General features: G+C 43.0%; 2 protein-coding genes across 3 annotated transcripts in view; both read left to right on the top strand.

Moving 5' to 3' along the window:
- The first annotated feature begins 1,343 nt into the window (after positions 1-1,343).
- On the top strand, positions 1,344-13,207 carry LOC135247502 (myozenin-1-like). The gene is made up of 6 exons (XM_064321006.1): positions 1,344-1,521; positions 3,832-3,925; positions 9,324-9,514; positions 9,829-10,018; positions 10,121-10,328; positions 11,648-13,207. The coding sequence occupies exons 2-6, from the start codon at positions 3,841-3,843 to the stop codon at positions 11,883-11,885; spliced, it is 912 nt and encodes a 303-aa protein (XP_064177076.1). The 5' UTR covers positions 1,344-1,521; positions 3,832-3,840; the 3' UTR covers positions 11,886-13,207.
- A 2,026-nt stretch (positions 13,208-15,233) lies between these two features.
- Positions 15,234-21,230, top strand: part of LOC135247501 (inactive ubiquitin carboxyl-terminal hydrolase 54-like) — an 86,728-nt gene continuing 80,731 nt past the window's right edge. For both annotated transcript variants that reach the window (XR_010328226.1, XM_064321005.1), the window contains exon 1: positions 15,234-15,299. The gene's annotated coding sequence lies outside the window, so the exon portion shown is untranslated. The remainder of the gene's footprint in view (positions 15,300-21,230) is intronic.

Below are 21,230 nucleotides of genomic sequence, written 5' to 3'. Positions count from 1 at the left end.
TTTTGATTGTCTTTCCAAAATAAAAGCTCCCTAATGTGAGGGGGGCATGCAGACATACAGTAAAGGTCAGAGATAGGCTCCCCTGTACCTTTGCTAAACCCTGTAAAAGACATTATGAAAAGTAGCTGGCCTCAAGCCCGAGCTCCCCTGCTGTTCTGCTTCCAGCAGTGGGTAAAAATTTAGTGGGGGGGGGTTTGGCTAGAAAAAACCAGACAGACCAGGTAGGCTCAGAGGTTGCCCGTTATCCTAGTTCCGAGTTTCAGGAGAAGACCCAACAAATCCAGGGGCACTGAGAGCTACAGGTTGCCAGGCAGCGCGTGAAGCTGGTGAAATGTCGCTGTGACGCTGTCACTAAGAGGACTGTTGCTGTGCCCTCGTACTAATCCGAACTGTTTCTTGATAAAAGGATGCTGTTTGAGGTGACAGCACTGCATTGTGACCATTGGATGCTGAATGACATAGTGAAATTTGTAAAAGGTGTTCAAACCTCAATCCCTTTCATAAAGTACACAGTAGATTCAGTGAACTCTGACAAGCTTCTTCGTTTTAGATGTTTTGTAGTCATTAATATTTAACATTAGTCACTAATAATTGTTATAGGACTTATGAATGGCACTCTGAACCCAACAGCTACACTTCCACCAGAAAGATCTGTCTCGGGAAAAAGCCTGAAACTTATAATTAGCGAAAATTATTTTCAATATCTGTGAAATTGATGGGATATATAATAAAATATAGTAATTACATCCACTTTGGTGAGAGCACACTTGTGCTAAGATGAACCCTCACAAGGTTACCAGAGGAAGCAAAGGGCTGGACATGAGACAGGAAGAAGAAGAAGCCTGCAAAAAGGGTCATGCAACCAACATGACTCCTTTCCTCAAACCATGGCTCTTCATTATCTGCTCGATGTCAGTCGCACACGCTCACTTGGATCACGGCTGGACTTCCACCTTGGCTGGGCTCATTGGGAAAAGTAACATTTTCTTAGATTTTCCTTTAATGCTATTGTATTTCTCACCGTGTCCAGCCTACATCACATTTGGGAAGTGCATAAACAGGCAGTCAAACAGATGGCTGCTTTGGCCTGTTGATCGCTATGTGCAATACCCACCAGGCTAACTCAGCCCTCAGTATCCCCAGTGATGGGACAAGTAAGGGGGTGACAACTGGAGGCTGATCCCTAAATGAATAGGTGAAAATCCGGCCCAAAGGTTACCGAGTAACGAGATGGGACGTGGGCTCTGTCCCTCTTTTTCACCTGCTCCCAGACTCTCCAAAGCGTTGTCAGGCTTCTCTCTCTCTTCACGGGTCTATATATAGTGCTGAGGGGCGTGTGCAAGAAAGTGCCGTCCAAGCTCTACCAGAGGCTCGCACGTCCAGGGACTTGAAGACGAGTGGGAGCTCGCTGGATATCGGGGATCTGCAAGCTTCGATTTGGATTAATCGGAAGGCTTTCTCACCCTGCCTTTTTTTTTCTTCGCTCCCCCACCCCCATCAAAAAAGGAACCCTAAACTACGGTAAGGACACCCTAATAGCTTGCGCTGCGCACACAGCACGTTCCCTCCAGCAGAAGAAGACTAACTTGCATAACAGTTTTCCGTCATCCTTCTGAGAGAGACATTGTTGACTGCTGAGCGATAATTATAGTCCGATCCTGCTTTCGTTCTCCAATAACAGAGTCTCAGTTGTGTTGGCATTACTCTGCTCGTGCTACAGGATCTGACTTTTTGCCTCAAATTTGATTGCGGCAAGTGCGGTCTGTACTTTTCCTCTTAAAAAGAGTGCGCAGGTTTGGGGAATTTGCTGACCAGCCCCTGCTCACTGGCTCCCCTGTGGATACAAATAGCTGGCTAAAACAGGCATACCCCCCAGGGGAACTGGATCTGGTAGGCAGTAGACTGGTGATGATTTTACAGTTGGCTCTCTCTAACTGCGGGGAAAGCCAGGGGGCATTCCGAGTGGAGCTTTGGAGAGATTCTTGGAATCACACAGGGGAAATCATCTCCATCCACAGGGGCGCGAGCTGGGGAGGAGGGGGGTGGTTGAGAGGCACTGGTCAGCTTGTCTCATGCCCAGCACCAACGCCTCCATCCCTCCAATGACTCCTCTGATCACCAAGCGCCAGAAGGGCCTGCTTCCTAAATGTGAGCTTAAAAATAAACCTGAAGATTGAATTACAGCCAAGTCGATGCAATGCAATATTCACAACATCCTTGAAGAAGCAACTCAACTGAAGAATTTAAAGAAATTTAAAGATCAACAATCTAACTTAGAATCCATCAAGTTTCCTAACTAACTCTTAGCTTAATTTAAGTTGTACAGCTGACAGAACAGGGGTACAAAAAATGAATTTGACTCGTAGCACAACCAGGATTTGACGCTTAAAAACCTGTCATGTGACTGTTCTACCCATCTCAGATTGCAGCTTTAGCAAATCTGTCTGTCGCTTAGCTGTTCACGTAGTAATTAAACTAAAACATCTCTGCTCTCAAGCTATGCTCATTATTTCCATTTGTCAAAATTGTTTTGGAAATGGTGACCGGAGTGCTGTCATCCACTTTATTTGGAATCTTCTTCCCTCAGTCGTTTTCCAAATCTTGCGCCTTCATGGAATATGACTCATACTCATACTCAATTTATAAATAAAATTTTAAAACTGCACCGTTATTCAATGTTGCAGTGGAGGGTGGAACTCAGGTTTTCAGGTGTCAAAAATGACATTTAGAATAACTCATACCTTCCACTCAAACCTTGGGTTTAATCTTGGTAAGTTTGCCTTCATGATATATGACATCATATAGAGCCTTTACATTACTAACAGGTGTTATATATATTTTTTACGAAATCCAAAACCAGACAGAGTTGAGCGGCTCTGTGATCCCTTGTCCTTTGGCAGTGGTTGGGGTGTTTGGACACAGGCTTACTTCCAAGCTAGCCTTCAATGTACCTACTTATAATTTCTCTGGCCTTCAGATATCAAACATAAATACTATCAATATGCATCTGAGGAATCAGTCTAGGTCTGATCTGTAGTTCACCCTCCCCATGACAGAAATAAATATCATAAGAATTTTTAGAATACTTCCATGTTGTTTATACATAGTGATGCTGAGTAAGGAAATTATTAGTCCATAGGAAGATTTATTAATTGGCCACATGATACATTGTTAAAAAGCTTACTATTTGGTGAATTGGCCCACTTTAGAGTGATCGTCAGCCGTTGAAAAATACTGAATATAGGAATGAAAGCTCATAAAAACCCTCCACAAAACACTTGTGGCGAGTACATTATTTGTGATAAATTTTGCCTTATGAGGTAAAAAATAGAGCTGCTGTTCTTGACCTGTACTCCACCCTTACAGTGTGCTTTGCATCAATATCAAAAATGTCTTTATTTACAATGCATTTCAATGGGAACTGCTAGTGGCCTAAATATTTCAGGACAATCTCCTATGCATACTTTTACCTCGTATGGAGATTTAAAAAAGCAGACCTCGTTGCATGCAACCATAATTGAAGTGTGAGGCTGTGACTTCATACGAGAATCAAAACTAATATCAGACAGCAGCATTCTGTTAAGAGGATAATATAGGAGGAGAATATAAACTGAGTGCTTCTTAACTGATTGTCAGTAGTGTATACCATCTACATTGTAAGGTGAGAAGTAACACATACATTATAACTGTTTTGGAATAGATACTTGTTAAATGTTCCTTAGTATTCATGGGATGCAAGGCTACTCAGGAGCAATGCTCTTGGGTCACCATGGTTACTGCCCATGCTGTGCATTATCTACTCTGTTTATGCTCTATGGTAATGTCTCCCAGCCTGCAGACATGCCTCTGTCAGGGACCCCCGCCCCCAACAAGAGGAAAAAGTCATCCAAGATCATCGTTGACCTATCTCAAATTTCGCAGGATGGTAAGATGTCAACTCCCTCTGCCACCTTGTCCAGGTCTTTTACTGTAAGCGTCCTTTCTCCTCTGTCTCTTTCTTCTTTCCATTGCATACCTTCACTATATATCTCCTTCACTTTAAATTTTTCACATTTCTGTTCATCTGCATATCTGTCATTACATATCCCTTTCCCCCTTTTCTCTCTCTTACTGCTTTTACAGTAGGCCTACATGTCTATATGTTGAATGATTCAGATGTTTATGAAGACTAAAAACTGGCTTTATTGTCATGGCAGGAGTTATGTAATCTTGCCAAAAGCATTATGGAATGTGATTATCCCAGTATGTAGCCTTTTTGAATTCTCTCTTTGTTTCTGTCTTTCACTCTGTCTTTCACAGCTCTCTATCTGAATCTCTTTTACTGTGTCTTGTTGACCTGACTTGCTACTGTTCTCTTTATCATTCTATGTCTCTCACTCTGTCAGTTTCAATCTCGATCTTTCACATCTCTCTTTCTTTCCTCTCTATCTGTAAAAATAGATCAGAATGGATGCATTTAGATTTCTGTCTAGAAAGGTAGCTTCCTGTCTTTACCTCTTTCATCTCGCTTCCATGTCACTCTCTGTGTTTTTCCTGTCTGTCTCTCCATTGTTCTCTCTATCCCACTGAAGGAAACACATGAACACAAAACATGGTAAGCTGCCCTTAGGACACTCACATTGAATTGGGGGCATCAGATTTAATGGCAAAAAAGAGAATTTCTTAACTTGCGAGTTAACAAATGTTCTTCCTTCAGACCCCAGGCCTTAGGGGACACTCCAAAGTGTTTTGTTGGAGGATGCCTTGCTCAACTCACATGGAGTGTGACAGTCAAGGTTTCATGCTCATCCACATCTTTTTAGTTTTTGAATCCTTCCTTTCGTTTCTTTTTATGCTTAAATTATTCTTGTTCTATGTGTGCAAAATAAAGTTGTCTTCTGAAGTTGGAGGGGTGGTGAAGGGGAGAGAAATCTTAGGATGAAAGTCCAGTCAGAAGCTAGTTCCTATACCTAGTGTGAACTTTTCCTGGGTGTCCTGGTTTGTTAGTTAAAGTTACAATCTCGAAGATTTCAGTTTCGTTCTCTATGCCGGTGCCAATGGCGAGAAGCGATAATTGCAGGTGCGTTTTCTGACCTCACTTCTCATAGATCCAACCAGATCCAACCATTGTCGCCTGTGTGATGTCAGTCAGTTGGCACCTGGGCCACGCCAACTATAACACTTATTATTTACTGAATAAAAAATGGTTGTTATAAAAGTAATGTTATGTACATACTCATTCATTGTCTAACATTAGGCTAACTTAAACTGTCTTTACACTGCTGAGCCGGGTTAAAATGCTGTAGCAGATCTGGGGTAGAATTAGTGATGATCAATTTCCACACACGTTCTTTATCCACCTTTTGCCCGGTATGAACATCTTTACACTGCAGAGAAGAATTTGCGGGATTCGCTGTGGCTCGTGCAATTATGAATCTCGTGCACAATAAACAGTCTTTTTCGTGAATGACTGTTGTGTAATATTTTTGAAACAACTGCCTTACACAATGTTACCCCTGGTGTTTCTGGTTTTGCTAGCTAAACTGAGAATAAAGCTGAGCTGGGTGTTAAATTAGCAATCAGAACAAGAAGAATAAAACAACAACAAAGGAGATTTCATCAAAAAAGGGCATCAAGGCTGAAGGAACATATGAGGAAACGTAATAAAATAATAACAATGCTAATCCATACTGCCGTATTCTTTTATTTAGTTTTCTCCGGCTTGACATCTTTACACAGAAATCAGACCCGGCTCTGATCCACGTATACCCCGGCTTTATTCCTATCACTATAATATACTGATGAACTTGATGGCAATGTAAATAACGGTAATGTTAAGACTAGTTCAGATCAATGATTCGCAACGAGACAAAACGGTTTTAGAATGTTGCAGAGAAAACTGCAGCGGTGTGAACTGGTTAGTAGCAGAGCCGTTGCCTGCCCCTTTAGTTAGCTACATTGCAACGTTGCAACAAGATAGCATTGCATTCGAGAGACGGTTGGCGAGGTCGGTAGCGTTAGCTAGCTTTTTTTCTAATTGTTAGCTGACATTAGATTGTGTTCATTACATTAGCTAGCTAGCTAACGCAACGTTACCTGATATGAGAGATGGATACTGTGCGCAACGTTGTCTAAACTAATGTTGCCTTTCTTGACATGGTCCGGTAGCTAGCGTTAGCTGTGCAAATAGCTATGCAATTTAGTAACGTTACATTATCATCAAATGTAATACGAAATCTACATCAACAAATAAGATGACCTCTCATGTTACACAAGAACTTTTTAGGGTTCCATAACTTTCTCTGTTATTGTAGCAGACACCGGAAAAAACAGTACGCCCCTCACACACAAGTGAGTTGATGAGCAAGCATGTTACGTTAGCTCCGCCTACCCTCTCTGGCGGACCAACCACTGATGGGTGATGGAAAACGCGTCACTAACTATGCGCCGCTTGTGATTTTTTACGGGGAATGTCGCCACAGACACCCAGTTCTTTAATCATCAATTATAATAATAATTCGGCGATAGATAGTGACTTAACAGACATTTATTTTAATGAAAATCTTCGAGATTATTACTTTAAGGATGGACACAGGAAAGAGCATGTAATTTGTCTGCCAGTCTCTATGCGTTTATGTGCTTTGCAAACATATACTTCAGGGCCAGAGGCTCTGAGTTTTCAAATTGGCTGTTCACTGTTCTGAGCGTGACATCCACAAACATTTCCCACTGCACAAGCTTCCTGTATATCCTGTAAGCTGAATATTAATAGAGGATAGCAGCATTGCATAATGACAGCACATTGGGTGTATCCCATGGTTACCTGTAGGAAGCTTATTAACAGAATATTTTCGTTTCAGAGTGCGGTGGCGTGTTGTCAGTCCGACGTTTTCTAGAGCCTCTCATGTGGTGAATTAAAGAAGAAATGCGGAGGCTTTGTATTAATGAGCAATTACCGCAGAGTTATTTGTGGCCCAGCTCCTTTGCTATTTGGAGAAACTGTCAAGATTTCAGAGCTTGTGGGTGAAAGGTCATATGTGGGTGCTTATGGAAGAACACTGCGGCTCAATTACACAGCTAATTTAGCTCCTTGTGTTCAGGCTGATTCCTCACAGTCCCTGTGCATTCTGCATTCACTGGCTCCCTTACTCTCTAAACCACTTCCTTACTCTCCCTTAATCTCTAAACAATTCCCTTACTCCCCCTTACTCTCCTTACTCTCTAAACAATTCCCTTACTCTCCCTTACTCTCTAAACAATTCCCTTACTCCCCCTTACTCTCTAAACAATTCCCTTACTCTCTAAACCACTTCCTTACTCTCCCTTACCCTCCTTACTCTCTAAATAATTCCCTTACTCTCCCTTACTCTCTAAACAATTCCCTTACTCTCCCTTATTCTCTGTTACTCTCTAAACCACTTCCTTACTCACCCTTACTCTCCCTTACTCTCTAAACAATTCCCTTAATCACCCTTACCCTCCCTTACTCTACCTTACTCTCTAAACAATTCCCTTACTCTGCCTTACTCTCTAAACCACTTCCTTATTCTCACTTACTCTCTAAACCACTTCCTTACTCTCCCTTAATCTCTAAACAATTCCCTTACTCCCCCTTACTCTCCTTACTCTCTAAACAATTACCTTACTCTCCCTTACTCTCTAAACAATTCCCTTACTCACCCTTACCCTTCCTTACTCTCCTTACTCTCTAAACAATTTCCTTACTCTCCCTTACTCTATAAACTGCTTCCTTACTGTCCCTTACTCTCTAAACTGCTTCCTTACTCTCCTTTACTCTCCAAACCATTTCAATCCCTCTTTCATATTTTTCTCATAATTTATCCTCTATTAACCAGAGGTGTCTACTCAATGCACATAACAATACGTTTTGCATGTTAAACACATGTAGAATGACTTCACTTATAAAATAATGTCCAATTCTAACTTCAACTCTAATGGAATTAATGTTGTCCCTATTAGACTCATAAAAACTCAGTTATATTTAACACTAAGAGGTGATCATGGCATTGCCTGTCTTATGCCTGTCAATCACTGCATCATTCCCTCTCTGTGTGAAAAGATCTTTTGCACTCCATTCCCAGCCCCTGCTTACTTTACATTGTTTTCGACAAACCGAAATGTGGCCACTGTTTTAGAGAACATCATCTGCCCATTCAACTATAAGTGTGACTCTCAAGCAACTAGGATGAGGGAAAGTGTGCTATCTGAAACATCCGCGGACAAAGCTATGGCCAATTGTGAATCATTTAGAAATTAACTTGGATGGCTGACATGGGAGAAATTTCTCACATCAATGGCTTTACTTCATGATTATCAATATGTTCATCAAGCAGAAACCCACAGAAATGAGACACAAAGGCACAGAGGGATGTTTAATTCACCTTCCACAATATATGAGATTATTTTCATATCAGTCCCTCCTGCTCAACATTTTACTATGAGAGTGTATGAGACTTCAAGGAGCAGAAAATGCACAGAGGCATTATGCATCATCAATGACTTTCCACTGGTTCCTGGAAGACAGTGATTAACAGTATGCAGCAGTTTTAATTTATTTGACATCATTTCTTCTTCTAACTTACAAATGAATGTCAGTCAATACATTTGGAGAGGTCATATAACAGCGGCAGTACTCCAGAACAGTATATGAAATAGTTAGTAACGACGCAGTAAGATGCGGCAGACTATGCTTCGCTCGTAGCACTGCAAAGGCTGTTCAGCGAACGGCAGGTCCTCCCATTAAAGAGTGTGTGAATCCCCTGCTCTTTCATCTCTGCCTGCTGGAGAGCGGGGCGAAATGAAATGCCTTCTAGTCCTAAGAACCCCGAGGTGTTGCCCCTTTGTGCAGAGGCAAGCTGGCTTCCTCCTACCCAAGACTGTGGCAGCCGCTGTGATATAAGGCTCAGTGCCACCAGGATCGCCCACCATCGGCACTGGCTCCTGCTTTATGGGGACTATTAAACGAGAGGGGCAGACAGAATGAGAGATTTTTATGATGACAGCCACCAGAACAGGGGGCTTACCATCACAGAGAGTGGATCATAAAAAACAATAGTAAAAAAATTATTATTAAGCATTTTGCTGATTTAAACACCCCCAAATCATGTTAAACAATCCCACCTCAGCAGTACCTTTTAAGAAAGCAGTTTTTTTACAGTCTGAATCACACATTAGCTTACATCGTGTTCACACTGTGATAAGGACGGCCTATTAAAAATGTGCGGTCAGGGGTTTGAAGCCCCTTTACAGCCTCGTTTAGGGCAGTGGACTCGTTGCGATCGAAAGACGGACTTCCGATTCAGCATTTGCATCCCCTTCCCCAGTCGACCAGGAAGATGCAGATCCCGAGGTGGCGGAGTTTGACCTGGGGACGAAGATCAAGGTCCCCAAGGACCTGATGCTGGAGGAGCTGTCCCTGCTGAAGAACAAGGGCTCCAAGATGTTCAAGATGAGGCAGCAGAGGGTGGAGCGCTTCATTTACGAGAACAACCCAGAGCTCTTCACCGAGTCCATGGTGAGATCCGTTGTAAATATGTCCAGCGCTGTGGCATGCGCCACTGGGGCATGTGGCGTAATGTGATAAATATGGGAATGACATAAAATTATCAGCATTAAAATACACATTACCCCCTCAGTCCAAGTAAAGAGGGTGTGTGTGTATGTGTGTCTGGGGCCAGGGGTGATCTAAGGATAGAGGGTGTTAAATCGACTCAGTAATGAAGAATTGGGGAAAATGAACAATGTAGAATATAATGGGTCCATGATAACGGTAGAAAGCTCTGCTTTGGAGGAAGAGCTAAGCTACACCATTTCCTTGTGCTGCTACAGGAGAACCTTCACAACCTGGCACCCTCACTGGGTGGGCAAGAGAAGAATGGGACCGCTGATGGCGGTCAAACCAACGGCGGCCAAACCAATGCTGACGGCCACATCCAAAACAATGGCTCCGCTCTTGAGTCTGAGACCCAAGGCGAGGATGAATCAGGAAAGAGAGCAGGTGAAAACGGACAGGAAGGAGGTGAGTGGTGTACAGCAGCGGTAAGGTGTATTATTTGGGGGTGGGGGGCGGAGCTGGCACGAGTCGCCCAGTTTTTACCACCGTCATTCGTGACACTCGCAGGCCAGGATGGCGTGGATGGTGAGGGCAGCGCCGCGGAAAAGGAGAAGGAGTTGGAGGAGAAGAAGAAGAAGGCTGAGTACATGAGAACGTACATATCACCATGGGAACGGGCCATGAAGGGTGATGAGGAGCTGACAGCCACCATGAAGGTACAGATGCCTGGGCCTCATGTGCACCAGGATCCACCCAGCTTCAAGAGCTTCAACAGGTAGGTGGCATGGTTGCCATGGCAGCAGGTTGTATTCTGTTCCCTCGCTGTCTCCTCTGGGACAGTTTAGCAGTATAAAACAGCAACTGTATAAAGCAGTGGAAACCAACCCTATTTCTGGAGATCTCCCATCCTGTTGGTTTCCATTCCAACCCCAAAAAAGCTTGCCTCATTCAACAACTACAGATCTTGTTGAGCCGCTAATTATTAGAGTCAGTTGTGCCAAATTAGGGTTGAGATAAAAACCTCCTGAAACAGGGTTGGTTTTCTCTGGTATGGAGGCTAGCATCTGCAAATCCACATCCCAGGAGCTGCTAAGACATGTTGGTCCAGTACGTTGAGCCCACAGTCTGGTTTTGGATCTTGACTCTGATAGTGCCAACTGTTGCCAGCTGTTCTATGGGCAAAGCTAAACACATTGGGTCTGATTTCCTAAGGCCTTTAGCATGGGCAAAACCTTTTAGCACACACAAAACTAATAACACAGCCAATGATTGGTGCAAAACAAATACCATGACCAATCATTGGTCATGCCATTGGTGAGCTAAAGGTTTTGCAGATTCTAAAAGGTTCATTGAATGCAACTAAGAATCTCATACTTCTCACCAGTTGGGATAGGCCCAGGGAGGGATCATTTCAGTCGAATGAATGCCAGAATGCCTCAAGGGTGGCCTCTTTGCTTAGTCTGCCAGCTGCAGTGACCTCTGATACAATGAATAGCTCTGTTAGCGGACGCTACGTTGAGAGAAGGAGCCGTTGACAGCACACACTTCACACGGCAGTCTGTGCTTGTCTGCGCTATTCTGAATAAACTGGGAAGGCTGTGGTAAAGAGATCTGCCTATAAATACAATTGAGCATTCCAAATTTGGAGGAAAAGAAACAAAATATCATGGTTATAAAAAACCATGATATTTTGAATATATACTTTGAAATAAGCCAATGGCATCACCCGCCCATTCTAGCTTTTATGAATTCTGTGTTATTGAGCTCTATTCAGATCTTTTATTTTCGTTCATTCATCCAAAGCGCATTAGCCTCTTTTGGGCTTGAAAGCAGCTAGGAGCTGAGGAGTGCGCTATTTCCAGCTCAAGACAATTCCATTCAAAAGCACACCTGCCAAGGCGGCCACCGCGCTAGGCTAAACGCACACTCCCGTCTGCCGGTTTCCGGCGCCTTGTCGCTGTTTGCATTCATGCTTTCAGATGTGCCTCGAGTGAGTCAGCAAGCGGGGTGGGCTAGGGGAGGGGGGAGGGGGCAGGGGGGCACGGGACAGGAGCAGACCCTGAAGGTGTCATTTTAAAACCCCACCCCCTGCAGGATGGCCGTGCCGTTCGGAGGCTTCCATAAAGCCTCCCAGCTCATGACCTTCCAGATGCCGGAGATCGAGCTGGAGATCGAGGAGCCGGAGCCGACCGTGGTGTTCCACCGGGACATCAGCGCCAGGCCCTCCTTCAACCGCACGCCCATCGGCTGGGTCTGCACCGGGGAGCACAGCGACGTCATCATGGAGCATTTGGACGCCATCCCCTTCGACGGAGAGACCGACGACCTCTGAAGGGCACATCCCACACGTGCGCATGTGCACACACACACACACACACACTCACAGACACACACACACACAGACATATACACATTCTCATGTACACACACACACACATGCATATACACAAACACATTCTCATGTACACACACACACACACACACACATGCATATACACAAGCACATTCTCATGTACACACACACACACACATGCATATACACAAACACATTCTCATGTACACACACACACACGCATATACACAAACACATTCTCATGTACACACACACACACACACACGCATATACACAAACACATTCTCATGTACACACACACACACATACATGTGCATATACGCAAACACATTCTCATGTGCACACACACAAACACACACACAGCCACATGTGCATATACACAAACACATTCTCAATTACACACACACCCACCCACCCACATGCACACCCACAGACTCATATACATGCATGCAGACATCAGTCACACAGGTTGTGCAGGACAGGGTGACTCACTAGCCAACATTCTGAAAAGTTTATATCCAACACACACACACACAAACGCACACATACTCACACATGTACACCCCCCTCCTCTCCCACACACACACACGCACACACTCACATGCACACATACACAAACGCACACACACAGTAATCACCCTGACTGACTGGAAGCTAAGGACTACAAACACACTCCCACTGGATCAAAACCACATCTGCTCTACCTCCACACAGTTGCTGATTACCTCTGACCTTCCCCTGTTACCTCTTACCCAATGGCATGCATGCATGTCTTTCCGTAGATAATGAACAACTCTTCCAGATTTCTCAGGTTACAATACAGGTAAAAGTTAAGTAACTTTGACCATATAGCTCTATATATGCACCACTCTTTCTATGCCTTTGTTAGAACTGAGAGAGTGACAGAGAACATCCCCTGGGCTGTTTTGTTTGCTTGGCTTTCTTTGTGTGTTGCACTTTTAGAAGTGGACCTTGCTGGGTTCTTTTTTGAGTGTTGTGGTACATGTGCAGCCTGGTCTGGTTGACAGAACTACTTCCATGTCATGGATTCTCATCATTGTTCTTTGGGCACAGTCATATGGCAATGATGATGATGATGATGATGATGATGACTATGAAGGTGATAACAATGATGACAAAGATGGTGATGGTTGTGATAGCTGTAATGGTACCAATAGTGATAACAATGATGATGATGGTGAGGATGATTACAATGATGATAATGATGAGGTAATACAGTTCAGGCTTGGCTGCTTTCTTTTTAATTTCCTCCTTGATGCAATAAATCTTTTCAAAATGTATGCAAGTCTGTGGGCTTTTTAAAACATTGAAAAAAATCAATTCAAATCTCAAAGGGAATTTACAGGCATTGCTAAAACTGTTTTCCCCTTTTTTCATACCTGATAATACACCAAAGTAGTTAATGCTGTTCCACGCATACCCTGTGCAAAGACCGCTACAGCTCAAACGTAGGTACTCCACCAGAGCACATTCCCAGAAGCAAGTAGCTAATTTACACACTGTACCAGCACCATGCCACACCATGCTACTACGGAAGTTATAGCACTAATCAAAGGTGCATCTCTCATTGACTTCCTGTGGTTAGGGGCATAATTGAAAATGGCAAAATGATATAAAAAAAAAAACAAAAACAAAACAAAACAAAACAACAATACTCCTGGAAGGATGAGACCAATTTTGCTGCATTGCTGTGGACCTTTTCTAGTCAGTTCACTTGAACCTGCTGTGTCTTGGTAGTTAAGTGTGAGACCCAACCTGCACTGAACTATCCTTCATTTCATTTATTAATGTAGGAGTAGGATTCTGAGGTCCCCTGACAAATCAGAACCTGCTTGTGTGTATGCATATATATTCTAGAGTGTTTAAAACAGATTCCACTGCAACCATGCTGATGTAGAAAACTCACAGTCACATGACCTGCTGGGCCCACCCCTCTGCCCCTGCTGCTACTGCTGACACAGCAGATAGAGACTGGACCGACTCCATCAATCACCACACAGACACACACGCACAGACACGCACACTACACATGCACATCCATACAAACACACACACACAAGTGCACACACACACAGTCACAGTACACATGCATGTCCACACAAGTACACTCACACACAATACACATGCGCGTCCACACAAATAGGCAAACAAAGGCACATGTATGCACACATGCATACATATACTCAGAATCCCTGACTAATGCCTTTGAAAGCAAGAGAAAACAACTGGATTCACTCTTGTATTCTGGTTACGAAACCACACATACAAATGTGTGTGCACAACATTATTATTCCTTAAACTAGGATAATCATGGCCTTGTATTTTTGTTTTACATTTTTTTCTGAGGACTTCAGCTTCTATTAAAGCATATGATTCACACTGGACACCTCCTGTTAGAATTTAGATTCTTCCCCTTTGAACCAAATTCTAAATTAGTATAATTGTTAAGACCAGAAGATAATGTGCATGTTCCCTTGGTTAACACTTCATTATTCGATGATTACAGTATGCATTGTGATAAACAAACAAAAAAAAAAAAACCTTAATCGTTCTCCCACAAAGATACTCTGGGGTCATCTCTTCAACTGTGACCATTCAGCTCAAAAAGTTGTAATGACATTTCAACTGCATCATTATGCACATATCATGATGTTGCACTCACTTTCCCCAGAACTTACATGGTTGATGTCTGACGGTTTAAATTTTAACATGATTCAAAAACATTTGATGCTGTTCTTTGCCCCTTATACTTCTTCCACTTCCCACGTCTTTAGTGCCATTGTATTTGACCATTGACTTCAATTGGCAACACTACAAATAAATATTTATAGTAACAAACAATTTGTGAACAAATAACTTTGAGGTCAACACTATATGCAATGATGGCATTTCTGTGCAGTTTTGAGAAGCGGTATCTGCTGTTAGTGTGATAAAAGTAGAAAATAATTACAAGTTATGCAATTTCGTTAGTGCATTTTAAATTATGTTATTGTTGTCGTTCAGATGTCCCTGTCCACATGTAGAGACAGTGTTAGCCTACCAATTCAGAAAAATCTTTAAGCTCCCAAAATCAGTGGTGTAGGTGAAAACATTTTGTTGTTTGGATTAAAGGTTACAACAAGGTTGTTGTTTCCCGCGTCCAAGCGTGTGCTCCTGAAGGTGGCAGCAATAAGCCCGACTGACGTATCCTACTAGAAAATGGAATTGTGAGGGGAGTAAGAAAAAAAAGATATTTTTTATATCGCGAGAGTTGCTTGCTTTGGCTGCAGCGCTGGGTGGCGCTCGTGTGGGTTTAAGAAATTGCGGCGGAGATATTCACGGAGTACCTTTCGGATAGGGGACGAAGCAGCTGCATCTGGGCTTGAGCGAGAGGTGAGTAAGCAGTCTCTAAACTTGATAAATGACAGCGCTACGAGTACCAGAGCAAAGAGGCGTTTTTGTTTTTTAAACATCGTTCTAAAAAATAAAGCCACGCAATTTATTTATTCTGCAGAAGTGATTGACTCTTGACTGTGTGACATTACGGTGGCTGTCAGAAGATGCTCAGTTCCAATTACTATAGTTGCTAGCAATATGCTAGCTAGCTGTCAAGCTAACTGTACGCACGCAGGACATTAGCAAGATGCAACGATTGCCCTTTTCAGCGTGCTTGCTAGCGTGGTGGCTAACATTAGCGGTGCACAAGCGCAGTGCCAAGTAGAGTGCCAATACAGAATGCCAAGCGTGCATAAAGGATGCTGGTATGCTATAGTTTAAGGATTTAAATACAGGTGTCTGAATTAGGTTTCTGTTTGGGTATACCACATCCTAGCTATGTTCTTGAAAGCTTTCGATAGGTATTCTATATTATCAAACATTTACGTTACATATTTCCATTTTGTTGGACTTGTTGATAGATAGTCAAGTAGATATAGAAATGTACTTTTCCCGAGATATCTTTCTAGTTAGCTTTCGTCCTTTTTGTTCTGTAGGCTATTCATTTAACATTGCATTTAAAAAAATTGATTTTTGGTGGATACATCTTTAGATGTGATAGAATTGTTTTTGGCACAGGTCAGTGAATTTAATAATGAAATTATCTGCACGCCACATCTATCATTCTTCGTCTCGGGACATCAGCGATTGTAGTCATTTTTTTTTGTCAATATGACACAACTCCCCACCAATGTACCTAGTTATAACAGCAACACTAGGCTAGCTTTCAGCCATTGAATTCAAGCATGTGTTCATGAAAAAAATAATCGCAGGTTTCACACAATTGAAATCGGCCATTTTAATACATATTCAGAGAACACTACTTTTAGTAATATTATATGCATTTTATAAAATTGAACTAGCTTGCATTCTACGCGCATGTAGGCTATGCATGTTCAACACTAAGTTTGTTTTATTTTTCAAGCCCCCAAAACAACAGAATTAATTTAGTTCGTGTGCAAGTGGATGAGGAATCGGTGGAAACTTGTCTCGCGGTAATATTTGGTAATTCAATCATATACGTTCAAAATTCGTTTGATTTAAGGGCGAAATGGAAAATCATTCTGCAAAACAATAAATGTACTTTATCTTGAATCGCTCAACTTAATTTGTGGGGTTTTATGACTGTTCAAACAAAGAAAGAAGAAATCTTAGTTCACTTAGTCTTCGTTGTTGAAAAGTTGATGATGTTGATGATCGCAAAAAAGGACAGTCGAATCTCCTTTCTCTGGCCGTAAAAGGCCACACGTTGCCTCGGACATCGGGGCACAGTCAGTTTAGGGCACAGATGTCGTGAGCCCCGAAGCTGTGCGCCTATCGTTTGCTGTCTGAAAAACCGTCAATTTGGCTCACTCTGAATACCGTGGCAAATTAAATGAGGCTGGTTAACAGGTCACCCTACAGTAAGTGGTAGGGTCTGTGTCATTAGAGTTGGTCTTGAGGGGAATTCGGTGATCAAGGTATCTGTACAACTCGCGCTTTCGGGCAATGAGAATGGAATTTAGTTTGGGTTTTATTATTTGTTTTTGGCATGTGCCCATCTTTCACATTGTGATTGTGAAGCTATTTTATCTCAGTAAGAGTGTTCACCGCCGTGAAAAAAAAAAAAAGATTTTTATTAGGGCACGTGTTTTTTCTTCTTCTGTATGTGGCAATACATTTGGGATCATTAGATTTATGGTGGTCACAGCACGCACTACTGTTAGCTGGGTGGGTGTGTGTTTAGTGATATCTGCAGTTTCACAGAGCCATGCTGTGGGTAATTAAAGTGTAAAAAAGTGTAACAATATATTAGGTGATTGTAGGACAGGATAGCACTGCTGGGTGTGTGAATTCAGTGCAGCACTTGTTTTAAAGCACCACTTCTTGGGTTGGGTGAATGCAACAGAGCTGTGTGAGTATCATAAAGCACAGCAGTGCTTATGGTAAACTACAGCCGTATTAAGTAGGTATAAAGTAAAAATTTATTGTGCACTTGTAAAGTAAAGCGGTGTTTTGCTTGTGTAAGCAAAATGGTTATGCTTGGATATTGTAAAGCACGGCTGTGCCAAATTGGAGTGCTCTATACTTCAGCTTAGGCGTATGTATCTGCATAAGGTGGATGTGTGTACTAAACTAGTGCATTGTGTTACTCGTGTCGATGTGCGTAGCTCTCTAGTGTTGAATGGGTGTGTACAGTAGAGTATGGGTGTGTGTAGTGTATAGCATAGTTCTGAGCGGTGCAGTGTAGTGTGGGTGTGTGCAACTCTGTAGCACTGTATTGGTGTGAGCAGTATTGATTGCATTATAGCTGAGTGGGTGGGTGCCGTAGTGTGTGGGTGTGGGTAGCTCTGTTCTGTTCAGTGGGTGTGTGTACTGTAGTGTGGACCATAGCGCTATGTGGGCGTGCTTTGCGGTGCATTTGCAGCGTAGCACCGACCGGGTGTGGGTGGGCAGGTGCAGCACTGTGTGGATATGGGCTGCTCTTTAGCCCTGGGTGGGTGTGTAGCATAGCAGTGCAGTGCAGCATAGCAGTGCTGGATGGGCAGGTGCAATAGTGTGTGGATGTGGGCTGCTGTTTAGCTGTGGGTGGGTATACCTGTAATGTCGGTACAGTAGCATAGCGTTAGCTGAGATGGTGCAGTGCTGCGTGGGTTTGCGTAGTTCTGTGGCTCTGCGTGGTCTTTGGTCAGGGATTCGTGCATAGGGACGCCAGCCACTGCAGACTTGGAGCATTGCTCCGGCAGTTCCCCGATCCTCCCTCAATTTCCGAAACACCCACCACTTCCTCCCTCTCTATCGCTCGCTGTCTCCCTCTCGAGCGCTTGCTCCACGTGTGAGCTCACCACCATGAACCAAGTCACCGCTGACGCGCATGCACGCGCGCGCGTGTGTGTGTGCGTGCATGCATGTGTGTGTCAAACCCACCCTCTCCAGCTGAGGTGACATCATTGCTTTTGTGAGGTACCAGGAGGAGGAGATGTCTTTCAGAAATGGAGAATGCGACAATCTCCAGTGCATTAGCCCCTCTAATCTCCCTCTTTCTCTCCTTTTCGCCGTCCTCCTTTCCCTCGTTCCCCTTCGTGTGAAAAGCACTCCGGAGCCGTGCTGCTCATGCCAAATGAGGACTTTGGATTCTTATGTAAAAATTAGAGATGAATGCATTGGCCTCACATGCGTGCGGGAGAATTTGCGGGAGGGTGGGGTGTGTCGTTTCCGAACATTCTGATTGGCCCTTGCCAAGATAAGGGGGCGGGATGTTCCTAAACTGAGCAGGTACAGGGGCCGGCTTATGGACAGATGAAGGGAGATGGGATTGAAGCCCTGTTATTTATTTTTTTATTTATTGCAGGAGATTTATTATGAGGGTTATTATTCCTGCCTGAGGGAGGTCTTAGCAACAGATAGTTCTACAATATTCATTCAAAAATAATTTTTAATTCATTTTTTGACTAATTAAAAATTTGTATGATTACACATGGCAATGTTTGTCCCCCAAAAAATTTGTTTTGCCCCCCTCCGGCTGGAAAATTTAAAAAAATCCAGCCGGAGGTTTGGGTGTGTGTGAGACTGTACCGTTCATTCTTTTGTACAGATTGACCTGGTTATTCATTTTCATGATGTAATATGTCCGCATACAAAGAGGAGCTTTATGGCACAGCCACAAATCACAGAAAGGGTTATGAAAGTGCGCATGGAGCAACTCGCGGATTTATTGTGGTATTTACTACAAGTCGCCGTGCAACCGAAATGAACACATGCATGAAAAGAGTCATTAAAAGTGTCGCTGCCGCCACTGAGAGCTTGCCTTTGGTGTGTGGCCACAGCGGCGACTGTAATGGTAAGCGGTAGTGTATTGATTTTAGAAGAAGGGATGGCACACTGGAGAATTCAAAGACTTCTGTGAATTGTCGTCTCTGATGAGAAGCAGTCCTGTTGACGGAGTGACAGCTGTGTGATTGTGTGTGTTAATTTATCCAACATCTCTAGTATTGACATTGAAGCCTGCGATCTTTGATGTTTTGCTTAGACAACCTGGACGAGGGGCACTGCAGTTTGGCATCTGATGTTCCTGGCATCTCAGCACATTAAAGTAATTAAGCCGACTATACTTGTGTGCTGAGCCGACGTTCGTTTTCACCGGTGTTAAAAAAAAGTCTAACATTCTTTTCCCAAATTTTCTTGATAAATGGAGTCAGGTCTTTTACACGAATTTATCTGCCAAGTCTCCTCCCAGTTTTAAAACTGATCAAACCCCAGAACTCGCAAAAAATATGATATAGGCTATGTGTGTTAAGGTGCAAAAAGCGGTCACATTAGTCTTGTATCACAATTTATGAGGTGAGTGCAGGTGTTTAACAAATGGAGATGATCTGTTTATTGCATGTAATGATGGTTTTGGATGTAGTAAGCCCCAACATACTCTAACTAAATCCAACTCCTGGTGTCACATAAGGGAAAAGCAAAATATTTCTGCCCGTTTACATATTTGATGCCACTTAATTTCAAGGTACTCGTTAATTTGCTTTTATCCAATTAAATCCAATTAAATTTAGGATAATGTACAGTGAGCTCTATAATTTTTTGGACAAAGGCGTATTTTATTTTTCTTGATTTGGCTGTACTCCAAAATATTCTGTACTCCAGGGGGTACTGTGTAAAAATGTATAAAAAGTGCTGCAATTTCTACATGGTGAAAGCAGAGTGTATAAAAATACCCTAAAAAAGCTGAGAATGCGTGCGTGTGAATTGTTTAATTTCAAATCTGAAATTGTGGAGTAAAGGTCTAGATCGAGAAAAAATATGCCTTTGTCCCAAACGTGGAGCTCATTGCATGAAGAACTACAGCACTAAGGAACGTTAGTCTGGTGTACTGCATGCCTGGTGTGAAAGAGGTCTGCACAGTTGTATGCACACCAGCGATGCTGGGCGTGCGGTAAAAGGCTGGAGTGGGCGCGTTCCTCAGGGCTGCGATGTTGCGCCGGGGCTCTTGAACGCCAGATGGCTCGGTAATGGTCATTCTCCCAGACAGAGCGATTTCAGGGGGCTGAGCGGGATTTCAGCGGAGCGCGAGAGTGAACCCAAGCCCTTCGGTTGTCTGGCGTGTCTATTTGAAGCTCCGGCTAACCCAGATTCACCGAGACACGTTGGGCGTCGGCGTCGGGTTTTAAGCCTCAGCAGTAGGGGGAGGACGCTGGAAGGGTTGGGTTGACCAGAAAACCTGTTCGCACCCTCTCTCTGACTTGGACCGGAACCAGACCTGGTTCAAAAATAGTTGTAGTAAAAATTTTATTTGTGAATGGCAACTCCTTCAAATATTTGAGGTATTCAAATTGAGTATGCTCAATTAAAGCAATATTTGTTCTCCTATTTCAATGTTGATCCTACAAAAACAAATATAAGTGTTTAAAACAAATCTCACAGAACAAATAGACTAGATTAGATTAGATTTTATTGTTGACTTTAGCTGAATTTTTTCTTTGGCTGCACTTGGGCATCCATTGAATACATAACTAACAGTACATAATTCAGGACAATTCATCTGTGAAATACATTTCAGCACCGTCTGTCCACATTTAATATTGATTTTAGCGGTAAGAGCTGCAAATCGGAAGTGTGACTGAGAGGGAAAAAAAACAGCATAAACGACAATGAGTTTGTGAGGTTGTACCAAGTTCAGCTGGCCAGGGAGGAATTTCAGAATGGGTTGAGAGTGTGGTAAGGATCACCTATGATGGCATCATCTTGCGGTTGATAAAGGTGTTGAACATGGTTTTGTTGTCTGCCATGATCTGTCTGGTTTGCAGTTCGCCTGATGTTAACGCTTCGCACAATTCAGTAATATTTGAA

Source organism: Anguilla rostrata, chromosome 2 (assembly GCF_018555375.3).
Source record: "Anguilla rostrata isolate EN2019 chromosome 2, ASM1855537v3, whole genome shotgun sequence".
In the NCBI taxonomy this organism is placed as follows: domain Eukaryota; kingdom Metazoa; phylum Chordata; class Actinopteri; order Anguilliformes; family Anguillidae; genus Anguilla; species Anguilla rostrata.
Note: the sequence above shows the minus strand (reverse complement) of the source record. Positions and strands in the feature narration are given on the sequence as shown.

Coding starts and splice junctions, on each gene's coding strand:
- LOC135247502 (XM_064321006.1), top strand. CDS start 3,841: ATGCCTCTGTCAGGGACCCCCGCCCCCAACAAGAGGAAAAAGTCATCC. Junction 9,515..9,828: donor AGCTCTTCACCGAGTCCATG/GTGAGATCCGTT, acceptor GTGCTGCTACAG/GAGAACCTTCACAACCTGGC. Junction 10,329..11,647: donor AGCTTCAAGAGCTTCAACAG/GTAGGTGGCATG, acceptor CACCCCCTGCAG/GATGGCCGTGCCGTTCGGAG.